Source organism: Pollicipes pollicipes, unplaced genomic scaffold (assembly GCF_011947565.3).
Source record: "Pollicipes pollicipes isolate AB1234 unplaced genomic scaffold, Ppol_2.1 Scaffold_2555;HRSCAF=2994_pilon_pilon_pilon, whole genome shotgun sequence".
Taxonomy (NCBI): domain Eukaryota; kingdom Metazoa; phylum Arthropoda; class Thecostraca; order Pollicipedomorpha; family Pollicipedidae; genus Pollicipes; species Pollicipes pollicipes.
The window spans coordinates 24,603,059-24,619,601 of NW_023596136.1; the positions used below are offsets into that span (position 1 = coordinate 24,603,059).

At 55.9% G+C, this 16,543-nt stretch overlaps 1 protein-coding gene across 1 annotated transcript; it reads left to right on the plus strand.

The window, feature by feature from the left end:
- Nucleotides 1-1,160: 1,160 nt before the first annotated feature.
- On the plus strand, nucleotides 1,161-11,903 carry LOC119104217 (uncharacterized; the record flags this gene model as incomplete). Its single annotated transcript, XM_037227886.1, has 2 exons — nucleotides 1,161-1,266; nucleotides 11,226-11,903. Coding segments are annotated over exons 1-2 (693 nt in total), but the record flags the coding sequence as incomplete, so codon positions are not given.
- Between the last annotated feature and the right edge of the window lie 4,640 nt (nucleotides 11,904-16,543).

Below are 16,543 nucleotides of genomic sequence, written 5' to 3' on the forward strand. Positions count from 1 at the left end.
AGAGATACAAACAGGGGAATGGTCACGAGTAACACTTAGGGACGTGGTTACGTCCACGCACTCTAGGTCTACATCCGAAAGGACATTGATGGGGTTACTGGGGCATTCTTCAGGGCAGGGAAGGGAAATTGTTATCCCTATCCTGTTATCAAATCGCAGTTCGTTATCTTGCAGATTGCGGGCATTTGCTTTTGATCGTAAAACAAAGACGCTTGGGGTCATCAGTGACAGAAAATTACCGCAAAACACGAATATTTGAAACGCATATGGTATTCACGCCATATGGTGGACTGGGGCGCACCAAGGATTTGACAATGGGGCAAAACTACTGGCTTAGCTGCAATAGTACGTTAGAGCGTAGCATGCGTGCGAACCGCCCGGGATGAAGTTCAACATCATCACTTTTTTCCATCTACTTATTGCCACGTACCTATCCCGTATTTGTATTGTCAGCATGCCTCCACACGCATATAGCATGTAAACATGTCATGAACGGACCGGTGCGTGCTCTAAGTGTCCGCTTGAACGCGGTCTTGGCCGACAAATTCCCAAAAACAATAACGGTGCCAAAATTGTATGCAGATCACACTGGAGTCGTCAGCCCGCTCTCCAGGACCACGTCCGAACGCTGCGGTCCCGGCAAGCAACACAAAACGCATTTTACCAGATTCGTGACCGCTCACGAGTGTACGGAGGCAGCGCGATCATATCTGTCGGCCGCGTCGCATTGGTGTCGGTATCTGCCAGCGGGTGAGTGATCCACGCTGGGTATATCTGTCGCGGGTCGGCGCGCGCCGGGCCGCCGCAGCGCCCGAGCGCGGAGCCTTGGCGGCCTGAGCGGACCGGAACAGCGGAGCGCTCTGCGCATGCGCAGGGTGACGCAAGGCCGGCGCTGTAGCGTCATAACTGGGAGGCAGGAGCGGCCCCCGGTCTCCGATCGCTCCTCTTTAGCTTGGTTCGTTCAGATCAAGCGACACATCGTATCGCCATTCACACACGATGATGAACTAATCCACTCGCACGCACCACTCAAGTGCGGTCACAATTCTCCCCTCGTGACGGAGTCGGACCGCCCCTGCCCGGGTGCGCAATGGGGCCTCAGCGCACGGCGCATGCGTCCGTGGCTGGCACAGCGAGCCAAGCCAGACTGAGTCGATCAACCGGCCGGGGAGGTCTGCCGTCGGGGGCTCTGCGGTCCGCCGAGCGTGCGTTCGATTCGCTTTGCCCTCTTATTCGCCATGGCCGGCAGCAATGACTGATTCTGAGGTGAGTCGATAGTGGCGCGGTCACGTGACCGACGTTAGGCCCCGGGTGGGGCCTTCGGGCGCGTTCGGGCCAGTCACGTGGTCTGCAGCGTGACCGGGTCAGGTCGGTGGGCGTGCTCGCCTGCTGTTGTGGCTCGCAGGTCATGCGTGGGTGACCAGGTGTCACCAGGTCAGACCAATGCACAACCCCAGAGGCGGCTTTTTCGCCGTGCAGGACCCTCGTTTCCGCTGCTGTGTAAGCATCGTCTTGTCCCGGTGGCCGTGACCTGGTCGGCTCCTGGGTCACAGGGCCGCCCCAATGCGTCCCGCTGGTGACCACAGCCAGTTGTGTACGTGGGGGTAGTGTGGAACTGAGCCTCGCGTTCGGCAAGAGAGCGGAGATGCCGTGAGCTGCGTTATTAGGCCCAAGATCAGTCTCCTATGCCCAGTATGCTGCGTGTGCTGTGCGTGTACCTACCATGGACAGTCTGGATGTGGGGAGCGTGCTGGGGTTTGAGCTCACAAAGTTGTCGCAAATGTGGTGCTAACAGTGTGGCTCACAAATCGAATGGCTGCATGGTGGTGTCAACGCGGCTGTGTCTGAGAACCGATTTCATCATAGGGGTCTGGTCCGGTGCAACTTGCGCTGTCGCCTGTGTGTGTTCATGCTAGGCTTACGCCTGCGTTTAGTGCTGAGTGGTATCCATGCCATCCAAGAAGATCCGGGAGCATCTCAGTATTTGGTCCCATAACGTCACGTATAATTGCTAAAATTATATATGCCGACAGGTGCATGTTTCGAACTGTTGCCGGCATTGTGCAATTTGTCAAGAATTTGACCATTTTTGGCGTTTTTATGGAAGCATCCAATGCGTTGACTCCGTTGACGTTGTATTATCATCCATTGATACTCCTCTCAAAAGAGCAATGTGTTCACTAACACAAGAATGACCTCAGCGCATATCTCGGATAATTAAGAAGCAAACATCGCGCCTTATGAGAAGTTTACGTGGCCACGATCACGGAGCATGAGTTGACGGATTCTACACAGCAGCTCAATATTTACACTCGTGCCGCACCAGCGTCACGAGCTTGCTACCAAAGCTCGCCTCCAGCCGGTGCGGCCCGGCAGTCGGCCGCGAGGGGGCGTGCCGCACGGCCGCGCCGCCGCTGGGTCAGCACCACCGGCGGCAGGTCGCAGCGGCGCTCCTCCGCGCGCCGCCCCTGCCCGGCCCGCCTAGATGGCGCTGCCGGCCGGCCGGCGGCCGCAGAGGCGCGCCGCGGCCACCGCGGCGCCTGGTCTCCGCCGGGCCTCCGCCGGTCGGACCGGACTCTCCGGAGCTGGGCAGCCGGCGGTGCCGGCCGCTCGCGGCCTCGCGGCCCGCTGGTCCGCTGGCTGGCCGGGGTCCGTGCCCTCCTGAGGCTCGCAGCGCTGTACGCGGCAGGAGCCTCGCTGGGCTGGTAGCGAGCACCGTGACGTCCGTTTCCACTTCGGGCGTTGGAAGGGTTGGGAAGGGCCTGTTCGGGGAGGTGGAGTGGCGCAGAGGCTGCGGTGAGACCTTGGACATTGGCGTCGCCTCGGCAGCCGGGCAGCTGGCTCTGCCGGCATCCTGGCAGACGGGCGAGTCGTCTGCCATGATGCACGAAGCTTGAGCAGAGGCGTCGCCAAGGGGGACGCTTTAGGCCTGCATATTTTACTTCTTCCAGCACCGTAGATGCTCCTGACAGAAAGGAGGAGAGAAACGTGGACAGTTCTCATTGAGCTCCTTCCCCTCCCGCAAGAAAGTCCTGGTTGCGCCCGTGAGCTTGCGCAGTAGGTCTGCGCGGGAATGTGAAGTGACAACAAGTGACGAAATTTGCTTGCGCAGCCATGGATATGGACAAGAGACGTTTCGATGCGTTTCCCTTCGGACGTTTTGATAGTGAACTTTCGCACGCGTCTGTAGATTCTGCCCCAAAACATTCATCAGCTACACGGACGAATATCTACGTAGACGTTTTCTCAACGTGAATTACTGCCATACGCTCAGCTCATGATGGGGTATTTCTCCATCTTTGAAGCCGTGTGCGCACACGACGAAGACTCATGATAAGCCAGCCAACGTTTGCGCCGTGGTGGGGACATCTGCGTTGTCGGTGGTCTGGCCATGCACGTACGGCGTGATCAGAGCATCCTGATCCAGAACTGCGACCCTGCAAATCCCACCTCGTGTTAAAAAGGGGAACACCGATCTCAGGTGTCCTCCATAACGTGCCGGCAAGGACCAGCCGCTGGCGAGCTTCAGACATGTCAGTGCAGCTGGTCCGCTGGCCAGCTTCAGACATGTCAGTGCAGCCGGTGAGACTTGCGGGCTGGCCGGGTGTGACCCGTGGGCACTGACCAGGGCTGTGACCTGGGCACTGACCTGGGCTTGGGCTGACACTGGGCACTGGACCAGGGCTTCAGCTGCTTCTCAAATCTCAGTGTGGCGCTAATGAGACAGATGGAAGATAAGTGGTGTCATCCAGGGTATGTGCAGTGCTGCTGCAGTCGGCGTAGATGGATTTCTCGGTTTGTTGTCCTTCCGTGTGCCACAATAATTAATGTACCATTATTAGGATAGATGTATCGACATCTAAATTTCTTCCAAGTGCTGCCCTCCTCCACCAGGCCCCAACTTGCGGATGTTTCCGCTTGCTATAGTTACGTCGCTAACCCTACGCCACATGACGAGGCGGCCGGCGACGCGGCATCCGCCGTCGCGCACGGCATCCCGCGGTCCCACGCGTCATGACCTACCCCAGCCGGGTCCGCTTGCGAGCGGTCATCCTCATCGCGCTCACGAGCTCAACCTCGGATCAAACTTGCTCACTGGTGGCCGGTCATTGGATAAGCCAACGCAAGTTAGCGTCCGGTGGGAAACGTGACAACGCATTATCTGAACAGTGGCACATTGCATCTTTGGTCGTTGCCGCTGTTCTGAACCCGTCACATGCGACCCGCTGCCTTTGCAGCGGCCAGCAGCACCAGTTTACCCTCGAGCGTCCCCACTCGTCTCCGACCGAGACTCGGTTCCACTTTTCTGGGCACCGACGCGCCTCATTCGCGCGGAACTCATCAACGGACGCGACTCTGTTGCCATAGTTACGTCGTCGTATAGTGACATCTGCGCGCCCTGCGTTGAAGTTTCGCAGCCGCCGGCCCTCCCGGCGCAGCCTGGCTGTGGTGCCCAGCACGCGCCTTTCCGCGAACGGCCCGGCGCCGCCGGCAGCGCCACCGATCCGCTGCGACGGCGGCGCGAACCAAAAACTCGATGTGCTCTGTCTGCGCCGCGCCCGGCCTCGTCGGCTGGCGGGCGGCTGCCGGCGCCAGGCGCGGACATCGCACCCGGCTCGCGTGCAACGAACGCGGGCCACTCTGCGGAGGCGTCGCCATCGACGCCGGGCTCGCCGGAGACGGCGTTTGGAGCGGACGACTCGGAGCCTGGTCCGCCGGTAACCTTGGGCGGCTGTGACGCCAGCACGGCCCATGGGCCGGCGGGGTCGCCGCGCCGCGCGCGGGCGGCCGAGGCTCGGGAGCCGCCGGCCGGCCGCCCGCGCCCCTCCTTTCACTGCGCGCGCGGGACATTCCTGCTGGGGGAAACCGTGGGGACGGTGACGGGAGGGAGCACGGACGCAGACTGCGGGGATCCGGCCGGGGGAGCTGTTGGCGTTAACAGGACGCGTCGCGCCCGTGCTGACCATGCTACACAAAACGCGTGATTCGCGCGGTAAGCATTGCCGGCTCCATCCCTCGTACCTGCGGAGTTGCCCGCACACTGCAGCGCGCCATATCAGGGGAGGTGCGTTCGCGGGGCGCAGAGGCGGCGTCGCGGCTCCCGTTCGTGACGCACGGCTCGCCCGCCTGGCAGCGGGCTCCACCGACGGTCGCCGCCGCCGCCTCTGTCTGGCTCCGACCGAGCCGACGCGCGGCGATGGTCGTTTTCCCCACCGCCACCCTGCGATTCTGAGCCTTACTGCCAGATCGAAGCTGGCGTCGGCCGCCTACGTTTATTCCCGCAGTCGATAGGGCCGAACGTTTTTGTTTTGCGCCGTTGCCAAGGCAGCGGAGCAGGCGATTGTGGGCCTTACGGCGCCAGCTCCCGCCTGAACCTCCAGTTGGAAGCCGGCCAAGGCGCTGCGTCGTCCCGCTAGGAAGGCTAGACGTCGGGCGAACACCATGAAAGAGAATCAGCTGTTAGGGCGCGCCGTTTGTAAACAGCGGTGGGCAGCGCCAGTTGTCGGTTGGTCACCTTGCGAGTCTGTTCGGAGGCTGCAGCGCCGGGCGTACCCGGGGAGGCCGCTGTGCGCCGCCGTCGTGGTCGTTTTGGTGGGATCCGAGGACGGCGGAGCGACTGCGTGTGTTGTCGAGATTTCGTGATTGGCAAATAGTCGTGCTTGATTGAAATGTAGATGCGGCGCGATTCACGAATAAGTTGTGTTGGACCGGAATGTAATTGCTGCTTTGAGGTTGGATAGTCTGGCTTGCAAAATTTGCAGGGTTCTTCCGATGACGCGTGTTCCACTGAACCGCTGATCAAAGTCTCAAGTCTTGCCCTTAGTATCATGCAATGTGTGATCGTTGCACTTTCTGGATTTTGTGTCCATGCAGTTCAGCAAGATAATGGTGAAGACCTGCGTCTGATACAAGTTGAACGGATCCTGGGCATGTACTCCACACATCGTACAGCGTTACAAGACACTAGTCCTGATGTTATCTCACTGCTGGTCCTGTTCAGCTAGTGCTGTGTGATTTCCATTGCACCTACCTTATATGGAACGTTTCAATTTGAGCTCGCTAGGCCCACCTTGCCTGACACTTTTCGTATTTTCTTGTAGAGCGACAATGTCTGCTTGTCTGCATTCACCGAAAATTATTAATCGGTAAATGGTGATGTACCAGCGATGGACCACATTTCTAGTTGCAATCATGACATCGTCAGTGCGTTCCGGTACGATATCCCACGGTTACTGAGCCCATTGTACATTTCATGTTTATATTGAGAAGTTATCTGTGCAACGTAGCCGTAAGTCGCGTGGGGGCGGTGTGTTATTTAGTCAGCTTTTTGCCCCGAGTTTACGTAGCGTACCATGAGCCGCTCGTCTCGAGCTAACAAGTGAAATAAAAATGAAATTGAATGCATCTGAAAACAGGAACGGGCTTCAGCAGAGCCGAATATGTCACTGCGGATCTATATGTGTGTATGTTTCGTTATTGCATGTACATATTTCATTACAACCGCTATAAATGCCTTTTTACTTAAAAATAGTTAGTGTAAAAATCATGCACGTGGGCGAAATTTATGTTCGAGTTTATGGGTGGCCTTTGAGCTGCTCGAGGCTGCTTCTTAATTTATTGCCTGGTGCCATTCGTGGTGGGTATCTGTCTTTATGCTGCTTGTGGCAGTTTCCACTTCGTGATGATGTGGTGGATAATTGTGGTGTGAAAGCAATCTATTAATTTAGCACGCGCTTTTTGAAATAACCAGGCCCTAGCATGCAAGATGATCGGGTTTTGCAACGCTGTTCTTCCCCGTGTGGTCTCGAGCTGTCGCCGCGGCTGTAGTGGGATTTTTAGGCGGATCCTCGTGTTCATGTTTATTTTTTTCCAGAATGAGCACACGTCTCATTGACCACACCAGTTCGACGTCATCACATCTTGATCATCTGATGTATTGCCATTTTTGCGCTTGGTATTCGGCCGTAACGGGGCAGGCAAATACATGGTCGTAATGAAAACCGGTAGGGGCGCTGCTTTGCTCCTGTGCATTGGACCGCGCTGATGCAAAAACACTGAAGCGGCACCATGAGGTAGGGAGAAATTTCTAGCATAGAGAATTGTGCCAAATGGAACAGAAGAGTGGGTCGTAACTTTCCATATGTTGAACTCGCAAACGGTTCTTGGTGACTCAATCCCTTCAGGTAATTAGGTTTTATATAACTTTATACCAAAGCTCAGCAAAGCCTCTGCGCCGTGCGTGATAAATTGCCTCATCACCCGAACGCAGCTCAAAGCGGTTGCGGTCTACAACGGATGTTTGACGTCAGATCACGATGTCTGAACACGGGGTTTGCTCCACCGTTGCACGTGTGATACCTTAACTGATAGCACCCTGCAGAACGCATCGTCTCTTAACACACGTCTTGTTGCTCTCCCGTGTAGAAGTCAGGCGACGAGGTTCGGGACTGGCTGTCAGTGTTAAGGTCTAGCCCGAACCCGGTCTTAAGTGAGGATCGCTCATACCCGAGTCCACCCCGGCGACGCAGTGCGCCGAGGCTTCCCGCCGCGTCCGGCAGCGTCCGTCGCCGCCTGGCGTCGCCTCCGCGCCGCCGGAGCCGGGCCGGGGCCGCGGCCGGGTGTGTCCGCGGCGGCCCCGGCGTCACCCCGGCCGCAGCTGGCGGGGAGTGCCGCCGCTCGCCAGGCGGCGCTGGCGACGCGCCGGCGACAGCTGCGCACCGCCGCTGACGGCGGCTCTTGACGGCGCCGGCCTTCCGAGCCTGGCGGGCCTCAGACCTCCGTCTCGGTCCTCCACATCCTTTTCGACCGAGGTTGCCGCCGGCAAACCACCAGTGACCACCCGCCGCTGGTGGGTGGCTGGTGGCCGGGACGAACAGACCGACCTCGGCTGCGGCGCCGGCTGCGGCCGACGGGCGGCCGCCGCTCGCCAGCTGGCTCTGGTTAGCCGGCGTCTCCAGAGATGGCGCCAGCGGCGGCCGGACCCGCTCTGCTGCGCCTTTGTCCGCGGTGCTGCCGCCTGAGTCAGACCGGACTGGATCTGGCAGCGCGCGCCGCGGCGCTGCCCCGGGACCGGTTTTCTCTCCGGCGTCGCTCCGCTGCACCTCTCTGCAGGCTGCAGCCGGCCGTCCAGCCGAACGGCGGCCCGTGATGACGTTCCGACCCGGAACGTTGCACAGAGCTTGATTGTGAAATGCGCCGTTATATGCCGGAACCGGTGCCGTTCTTTTTTGAAAGTTGTCTTCGTGTTATCGTTTACTTTGGTCATATGTTGCACTTTCGACGCTGGCAGTACCAAACAAAATGCATGTGGTAGCAAGTCTGAAATGGGCGGAGAAAGGATGAACAGTGACGAAACTCATCGTTGGTTGTCGGGCGTATGGAATAAGCTAGTGAACCTTAACCTGGGAACAGTTTGTTTCATCGTCACGCACGAATTCACTATCTTAAGTTCGCCGCGCGCTAATTCTCTCTCTTAAGTTTGCAAATAATAAAGAATGGCAAACATAACGCGACGAACAGGTATATGTTGGTGAAGTAATAATAGCTACGGAGTAAATATTTGTGGCTATTTTAACGCCCGGATGATTGCTTGGCTTTCCCGTCTCTTTATCTGTTCTGTCGTGCACTTCAGATTTGGTGCCAAATTAGGCGCTGTCTAAAAATGTTGGCGTAAGAAGCTGTTGTAGGAAATATTCCTCCATGTTACGGCATGGTATTGTGCCTCAGTTATTCATCCACATTTTTTGCATGAAATCGCATTTGATATAGACCTAGTGCCGATAGTTCAGGTCTAGCTGAACGATTCAGAATTTGGGCATGCATACATAGATTTTCTGCATATGTATTTGGCACTTGGCTAATGCGGGTGAGATTTGAAGCGTGAGTAACTGATTTTAGCTAGCTTGTTAGCCTTCTAGACAGAAAACAGCGCAGCTAGATTGCCAGGACAAGTTAGGTGCCTGCCTCGTCGGTGCTACCACTTCCTTCAGAATCGCACCTGCACTGAGCATCCTGACGCGACGTAACAGCACAGGTGAAGTACCTGTTCCAGGGATCGAAGGGGGGGGGGGTTGTAATGCAGAAGTACCCAGGCTCAAATGATATGGAAGTTTTGGTCTTCTAGGATGTTTTTGGTGATATGGTTTTTGACTTTTCAGTTGACTCCACTTGTGTGCCGTCTTCGGTACGGTTTGATATCGATGCGGTTTTTTCTGGGTTCTTTTGTGGTTTTTGCGGCCAGGTTCTCCGCGCATTACTCTAAATAACATAGGGCTTTGGTAATGCCATTTTTGCGACGAAAGGCTCTCATCAGAGCCATGTGTTCCATATTGCAACCGTACCTGAAGTGTTGTCAGTAATAATGGCTCGCATCAGAATCACGTACGTAAAACAGAAACAGGATCGACGTAAAACATTGCGACATAAGAAGTCACATGTACTGAATACATGCTAGTGCAGTGATAGGATGCCACACGGTGAGCAATCACTTCGTAAACGTAACGCAGTTTTATATCATGCAACAGTAAACGATAATCTGATGTGGTGAAAACTTCCTTGTATCCCACAGCAGAAACGCTAGGAGAAGGCCGTTGTTCTCTCTATGGGCCATCATCGTCTGCGTGCGGGCGCGGTTGTTTTTATATCTCTCGGAAATAACTGGGTAAGTGAAATGAAAATTTTGAGCTCGTAATGAAGACTGGTTTACCGTAATTTTCCGGCCTTGTTTTGTATCTTCAAATTTTTCGTGAGCCACGTTTGAAGAGATCTGTCATTTCGGCGTTAACGTGGCTGTCGGGAAGACGACTATCTCACATGTGCTTCGGATCAAGATTTGAGGCCGTGGCGGCATGAATGCAAACATGCCAATGTTTGACGTTTTCGGGATTGAAGGGTCCAGGGTGCTAGTTTTTAGGGTTGAAAAACTTAGCTTTGGCATCAAAGGCCTCTATTCTTTCTCAAACAGGAAAGCGGTGGGCGTAATTTCGCTGCAGTTCGCAAGCAACCAAGTTTAAACATTTTTTAAATCATTTAACCCGCTTTCTTTATAATTTGCTCGTCATATAACCAGCTTTCTAGGCCAGCTGCCTGAGCCGGTCGGTCCCTTATTCCAAGCGATAAAACCTTGGTCAGTCTCTATATATGTGTTTTTTTATTTTGCTGCTGCGTCTTGGTGTGCCCCGAAACGGCCGGTCCCGGTTCGCGGCCCGGCGGGCCCTCTGTGGACCGTCAGGAATAGTGCTGGGCTGAGTTCGGCGCGCGCCCGATAGTGCTCGGCGACGGCGGCTGCGGCGGCGGGCCGCGGCCCTGGCCGCCGTTTGTGGCACACGGCCACTCTCTAATGCCACTCTCTCACGGAGCGCGGCGCCTGGTGGCCAGTTCTCAAACTTCAGAGTTCTTCGTTTTCCGCACGGGGGCAGCAGCCGGGCTAGTTCCGCGACCGCCCGCCAGAGTGGGCGGGTCGACAGCTGCCGCCGATTGGTTGGCTGTAAGTGCGCGGCATACTCGTCCTGGATTGGGGCTGTTGGTTTTATGGCTACATTTATGCGTCCCGACTATATGCGGCTAAACGCGAAGTGCAGCGTCTATTACCGAGAAGGCAGACGAAGTCGATGCATGCACCGAAGTGGAACGCAAATGCGAGATGGATGGAACACGCCCAAGGGAATGTTCATTCCGCTCCTGAATCTGAGCAATGATGCTCGCCCTGAAATAACTCGTCTTAGGCCAAAAGCTCTAACGGATGGCGCACGAACAATTGCACGGCAGCTTTTTGAACCTGTCAGGCATGCCGTTATGCTTTGCTGCTCCCGCCAATGGGTTTCGCTGTCATTCCAGGTTAAAATGATATTCTTCAGGCATTTATTTCGGACGTGAGTGCCGGTATGTTTGTGCCGTGTGGAGCCCACGAGCCTGGTTGTAGCAGACGAAGGGATGATGCGAATGTGGCGATCTAGCTAGGAATATGTAGTAAAGCGTTACACGAAACCCTCTGTCTTAAGCAGCCTGAGACCTCTGTAAACGGCTACTCGGTTTAAATGACACCTTAATATACGGGCGAAGAGCCGTATGCTTATGCTGTGCCTCGCCGATTTTCAGCGGACCCAAAAGAAGCCGTGAAGAGCCCCGTTCCTATCGCGCCGTGCCGGTGTCCCCTTGAGGGTGCTGAAGTGCTTTGTGAAAGGCCACATGTATTGCTCGTGACCTGACGCGGCCGCATTTTCCAGCTGACCCTGAAGGACTCCGTGATGGGCCACGTGCAGCCGATGGCGGCGTCCCCTCTGGAGGAAGAGGTCCGCAAGCGGCCCCTGGACGGACCCGAGGACGGCGCGCCGCACAAGCGGCTGAAGGCGGCCGAGGCGTGGTGCAACGAGACACCGCCGCCGTCGCCGCACGAGTCCTCGTCCGACGCCAGCGAGGACGAGTCGGATGAGGAAGACGAGGACGAGGAGCCGGAGCGCGGCTACCAGGGCAGCATCCTGGCGTCATGCCTGCTGTCTGACAAGCGGACGGCGTTTGCGCCGGACGCCGAGCCGGCCTACAGCCCGGCGTGCGAGCTGGGCCGCGCAGGGCCCGCGTTCGGCGGCTGGTACCCAGACAGCGGCTTCCAGCGGCCGCAGAACCAGACGGTCGAGTGCGACGGTAAGAGCTACATCCAGCTGGGCGCGGTGCCGCCGCGCCGCGAGCGCTCGCAGTTCTACCGGTACCAGCGCTTCACCGTGCTGCACGCCACCATGGTGAAGCTCAGCCGACACCGGCGCATGATGGACCCGCTGCTGCGCAAGTCGGTGCTGCTGTTCAACACGATGCGCCACATTGAGCGCGAACTGGAGCAGGAGGGGCTGAGTCTGGCGGCCGCGTTCAACCCGCACCACTTCGACAGCGGCCCGCTGACGCTGGACCCGCCGCCGCCGCCGCAGACGCCTCCGCCGCCGGCGGCTGCCGCGGCGGCGGGCGCAGCGGCCGCCACCGCGCCCGCCACCGTCTCGTCGTCGCCCGGCAGCGACAGCGGCTTCGGCGAGGACGAGATTAACTGGGGTTCGGTGCTGAGCCTGAGCAGCCAGCCGGAGCTGGAGCTGATGGCGGCCGAGGGCTGCGCGCCGGCGCTGGGCGGCGAGCCAGGCTGGCAGCTGACGCCACTCTCCGCTGATGACGTGCTGAGGACGTTCCCAGGCGACAAGCGCGACGACGGCGACGGTGGCGGCCTCACCTCCCTACTGGCTCTATAGCCGGCCGACGGCCGGAGAGACACTGCCGATACCTGACAGCGTCTGTGTGTGTGTGTGTGTGTGTGTGTGTGTGTGTGTGTGTGTGTGTGTGTGTGTGTGTGTGTGTGTGTGTGTGTGTGTGTGTGTGTGTGTGTGTGTGTTTGTGTGTGTGTGCGTGCGTGTGCGTGTGCGTGTGCGTGTGCGTCTGCGTCTGCGTCTGCGTCTGCGTCTGCGTCTGCGTCTGCGTATACGCGGGAGAGAGAGAGAGAGAGAGAGAGAGAGAGAGAGAGAGAGAGAGAGAGAGAGAGAGAGAGAGAGAGAGAGGTAGTGGGAGGAGTACATACGTCTGCGCCGATCGGTCCGCCGGGCCCAGGGCCGCTGTGATATTGAGTACCTGTCCTGGCCGCTAGATGGTAGCACCGGCAGCTCGGCAGGGCCGACGAGCGAGCTGTATTTTTTGTATCGCGGTTTTCTGCTTGGAGGCTCAAAGGCGACGTTGCGTCCGGCTGCCAGTAGCGGCAAGGAGGCTGTGACGTACCGGTTGGGTCAGGTCGGGTCACATTTGTCAGACGATAGTACAAAGGATCGCACGGTGTAGAAGGAGCAATAACGGACGCTCAAGAGACTCACCGAGGTAGCGTAAGGAAAAGACAAACCGCGCGCGGCGAGCAAAGCGCGGTCCTGTGAGGTAGCAGGAGCGTCCCAGTCCTAGGGAATCGCAGAGTCTTGGATGCGTGATTTCAGATGATTGCTCCGGCTTCGCTTGCTGAATCTTTGTTACAATTGCCTGTCACATTTTAGTGAAGATCTGTCTCTGACTGGTTTCGGGACTATCGCCGACGCCGAGGAATAATTTCCTTCTCGGGAGGACCGTTTTGACCACGACGCACTGCCCGTCCACGCAGTTTCCACTGACCAAACCGGCCAAGTCCGCCAGCGTTCTCACTGCTCTTTCGACCGCATGCGACGAACTGTGTGGGGGCTGGCACTTTTGGCAATCAGCAGGTAACCCATGATCGCGTGAGTGCAGTGGCTGACCGACCCACCTGACTGTCAGGCGTTGTGCGACGCGATGCCATGACCGGCCGTCCACGCCAGCTGAGCGCGCCACGGCTGAATCAGACACGAACTCGCCGGAGGGTTTGTTGTCGTTGCTCCCGCCCTGTGTTCGGTGTCATTCGTAACTTGTCGACTCGCAACCCAGCTCGTCTGCACGAAGAGCTTGAGTCAGCTGTTGCGGGATCGATCGGGTTGTACCGCGCGGCCAGACACAGAAGGCTTTCGAACCGTGTGGTAGTTATTTTACTTGCTTGTACCTAGCCACCCGGATCGCTTCCGTCGAGCGCAGCTTGTGCCGGCCTGACGCGTGGTCTTCTGTGCGGGACCGTTTTTTCTGCGCGACTCGTTTTGCTCGGGATGGACCAGTGACGTCGGACTTCAGAGTGTCCGGCCATAGCTCGTAGCTGCGCCGCATTGGGTCATGTCTATGGAGTATTATATATATCTATATATAATGATGCTGTTACTGTCATGTTTGCTGATGGGCACACATGATTTTCGCGTCATATTTCGATTTATTTATTGCGATTCCGCAGCTTAAGACTAGGCGTCGATCGAACGCACCGATGGGTGGAAAAGAGCCTCTGGAACTTCGGCGGCGGGACTCAAACGACTGGTGCGGTCTGCGAGAGTCGCCCGCTGATTTTGTCACAATATCAACAGTCCATAATCAAAGCTACTAGAGCGGCCATAATGCCCCATGTTTGATCTTCGGCATGTGATTGTCGAAGTCATGCCTAGCTCGCCACACAGCCTGGGAGTTCACCGGCTCCACCTTATCGCCCCAATTTGCAGCTGAAAGTCAAAACCTGTTCAGGTGTCGCTTGCTGTCAAAAGCGACACGCTCATTTTAGATTATCGTAACACACAAATTTATATGATGTTTTGTACTTAGTGTAAATATTTGTATTCCATTGCAGAATAAACGTGCAATGCCTGACCCCTGTGTGTTTAGTACCACAGGATTAGCAAGTGATGGTGCCAACGCTGATGCTGGCGGACGAAAAATGATGCTATGACAAGGCGAATCCAGACTGGCCGACAACAGGATGCAGCCGACAAAGCCATTATTAAGGATCATCCAGACTGGTTGAAAGCACAAGGCAGCCGCCGGCACGGTCACCATGAATGGTTATTCAGACTGGTCCACAACACAAGGCAGCTGCCGGCACGGTCACCATGAAGGGTTATTCAGACTGGTCCACAACACAAGCCAGCTGCCGGCACGGTCACCATGAAGGGTTATTCAGACTGGTCCACAACACAAGGCAGCTGCCGTCAGGGTCACCATAAAGGGTTATTCAGACTGGTCCACAACATAAGGCAGCTGCCGACAGGGTCGCCAAGAAGGGTTATTCAGACTGGTCCACAACATAAGGCAGCTGCCGACAGGGTCGCCAAGAAGGGTTATTCAGACTGGTCCACAACACAAGGAGGCTACCGACAGGGTCACCATGAAGGGTTATTCAGACTGGTCCACAACATAGGGCAGCTGCCGACAAGATCACCAAGAAGGGTTATTCAGTCTCGTCCACAACACAAGACAGCTGCCGTCAGGGTCACCATGAAGGGTTATTCAGATTGGTCCACAACACAAGGAGGCTACCGGCGGGGTCACCTGTCGGCGATCATGCTCCAACGACAGCCGAAAGAAGCCACAGAGCAGGCGCGCAGCCATTCCGGGCCTGAGGCACGTTGCTGGGAGCATCGGCTACCAGCTAGGCAAGTTCTGAAGGGTACCCAAGGTACCCGGCAGATCACCCGCCCTAGGCAGTGCGACGTGGACGTAGCGTTCTTCAGACCACCATAACATCTGACAGGTGGCAGACGTGTCCGACGTGCGCTCGCCGCGATCTCCAGCGCGCGATCTCCAGCGCATGTTCTCGTGCTGGAGACACAGAACCACGCATATGGCGGCAGAATCAGCCGATAGAAGACCTGGACTTAGACTTAGAAATTATGTAATTCAGAGTAAAACCCCACGGTGAATAGTATGTGATTTGTGCAACCAGATGCACGTCGTCTTCGCGCACGACGTTGGCGCTGTGTCAAATCATTGACCAATGTTTTTGGACGAAAAGATCAATGTTTTGCTCCTAGCCCAAAACATTGGTTTGCCCATACGGATGGAGCGCTTTGCAGGCAAAATTGATTGCAAGGTATATAGCTTGCTGTCAATGCACCGATAAACTTGTCAGCTGCAAAATACACAGCGTAAAACGTGCATATGAAGCTCGAAGGAGCCTGACGATACGGGTATTGTGTTTAAAACGGATCGTCAGGACAGCGAATTAAAATTGTGTTCCTAAAGCAACTGCCTTGCATAGTGGAATCCACGGCCCCCTTGGTGAGTGTTTCCCAAAGGTGTTTCCCTCGGTGAGTGTTTCCCAAAGGAAACCCATGACTTCCCAGAGAGCTCATGGCGTTCTCTAGACACTTGTGGCTCCGGAACCCTTTTATGGTTCTGTCAGCAATTTGCATGAATCCTGTTCCAGTTACTATCTTTGGACCCAAATAATTCCCACAAAATAAGTTGGAGAGTTGTTCGAAAGTTCAGTCCTCAAGGCCATTGTTTGCCCTGATGACGGCATGACAGAAAATGCACAGCAGATTCGAATTGATCATTTGCAGCATTACACTGCAACCACTTCTCAGCTTTCAGCTTAAAACAAAGATGAGAAAACACCCGTCCAGCGGAGGCTGTTTATCGCAGGTTTGAAATCAAATCCCTGCAACCGGTTAGATGCGCAAGCTAAAACCGTCCTTATCCAGGGTGTCAGTTGTCCTATTTTTTTATCGGCGATCTTGGAAGATCTGAGTGTCGCTGGTGTCAATTATGAAGCATCTGCCAAGCCGAAACAATCTTCATTGACAGTCCCACCGTTTTGTTGCGTCCCTGGCTGTTGACGTGTGCAGGATTCAAAGCGTTGACAGGGTCCTGAAATAGCTGCAACGGCTGCCCACGAGCGACGACTCGTATTGGGTCAACAGCTCGTATTAACATGGCTAAGCCATGGTGTCTGAAATGTTCAACATTTACTCAGAATTAAACAGGTTGGTGGAGATACTTCAGACGCTATGGTTCTTTGAGCTGAGCCTTGTTTCCCTAAGTTGTTTTTCAAGAGAGATTCCAAACACAACGTGCCGCTTATGTAACGCGGCTCTTGTTATATGGATATCATGCGGCAAAAATACGCTGCCCAATAAGCAAACAGCACGATTATCGTCAAATACAAATGATGCTAATGGGATATTTTTGGACAAACAGTGCACAAATA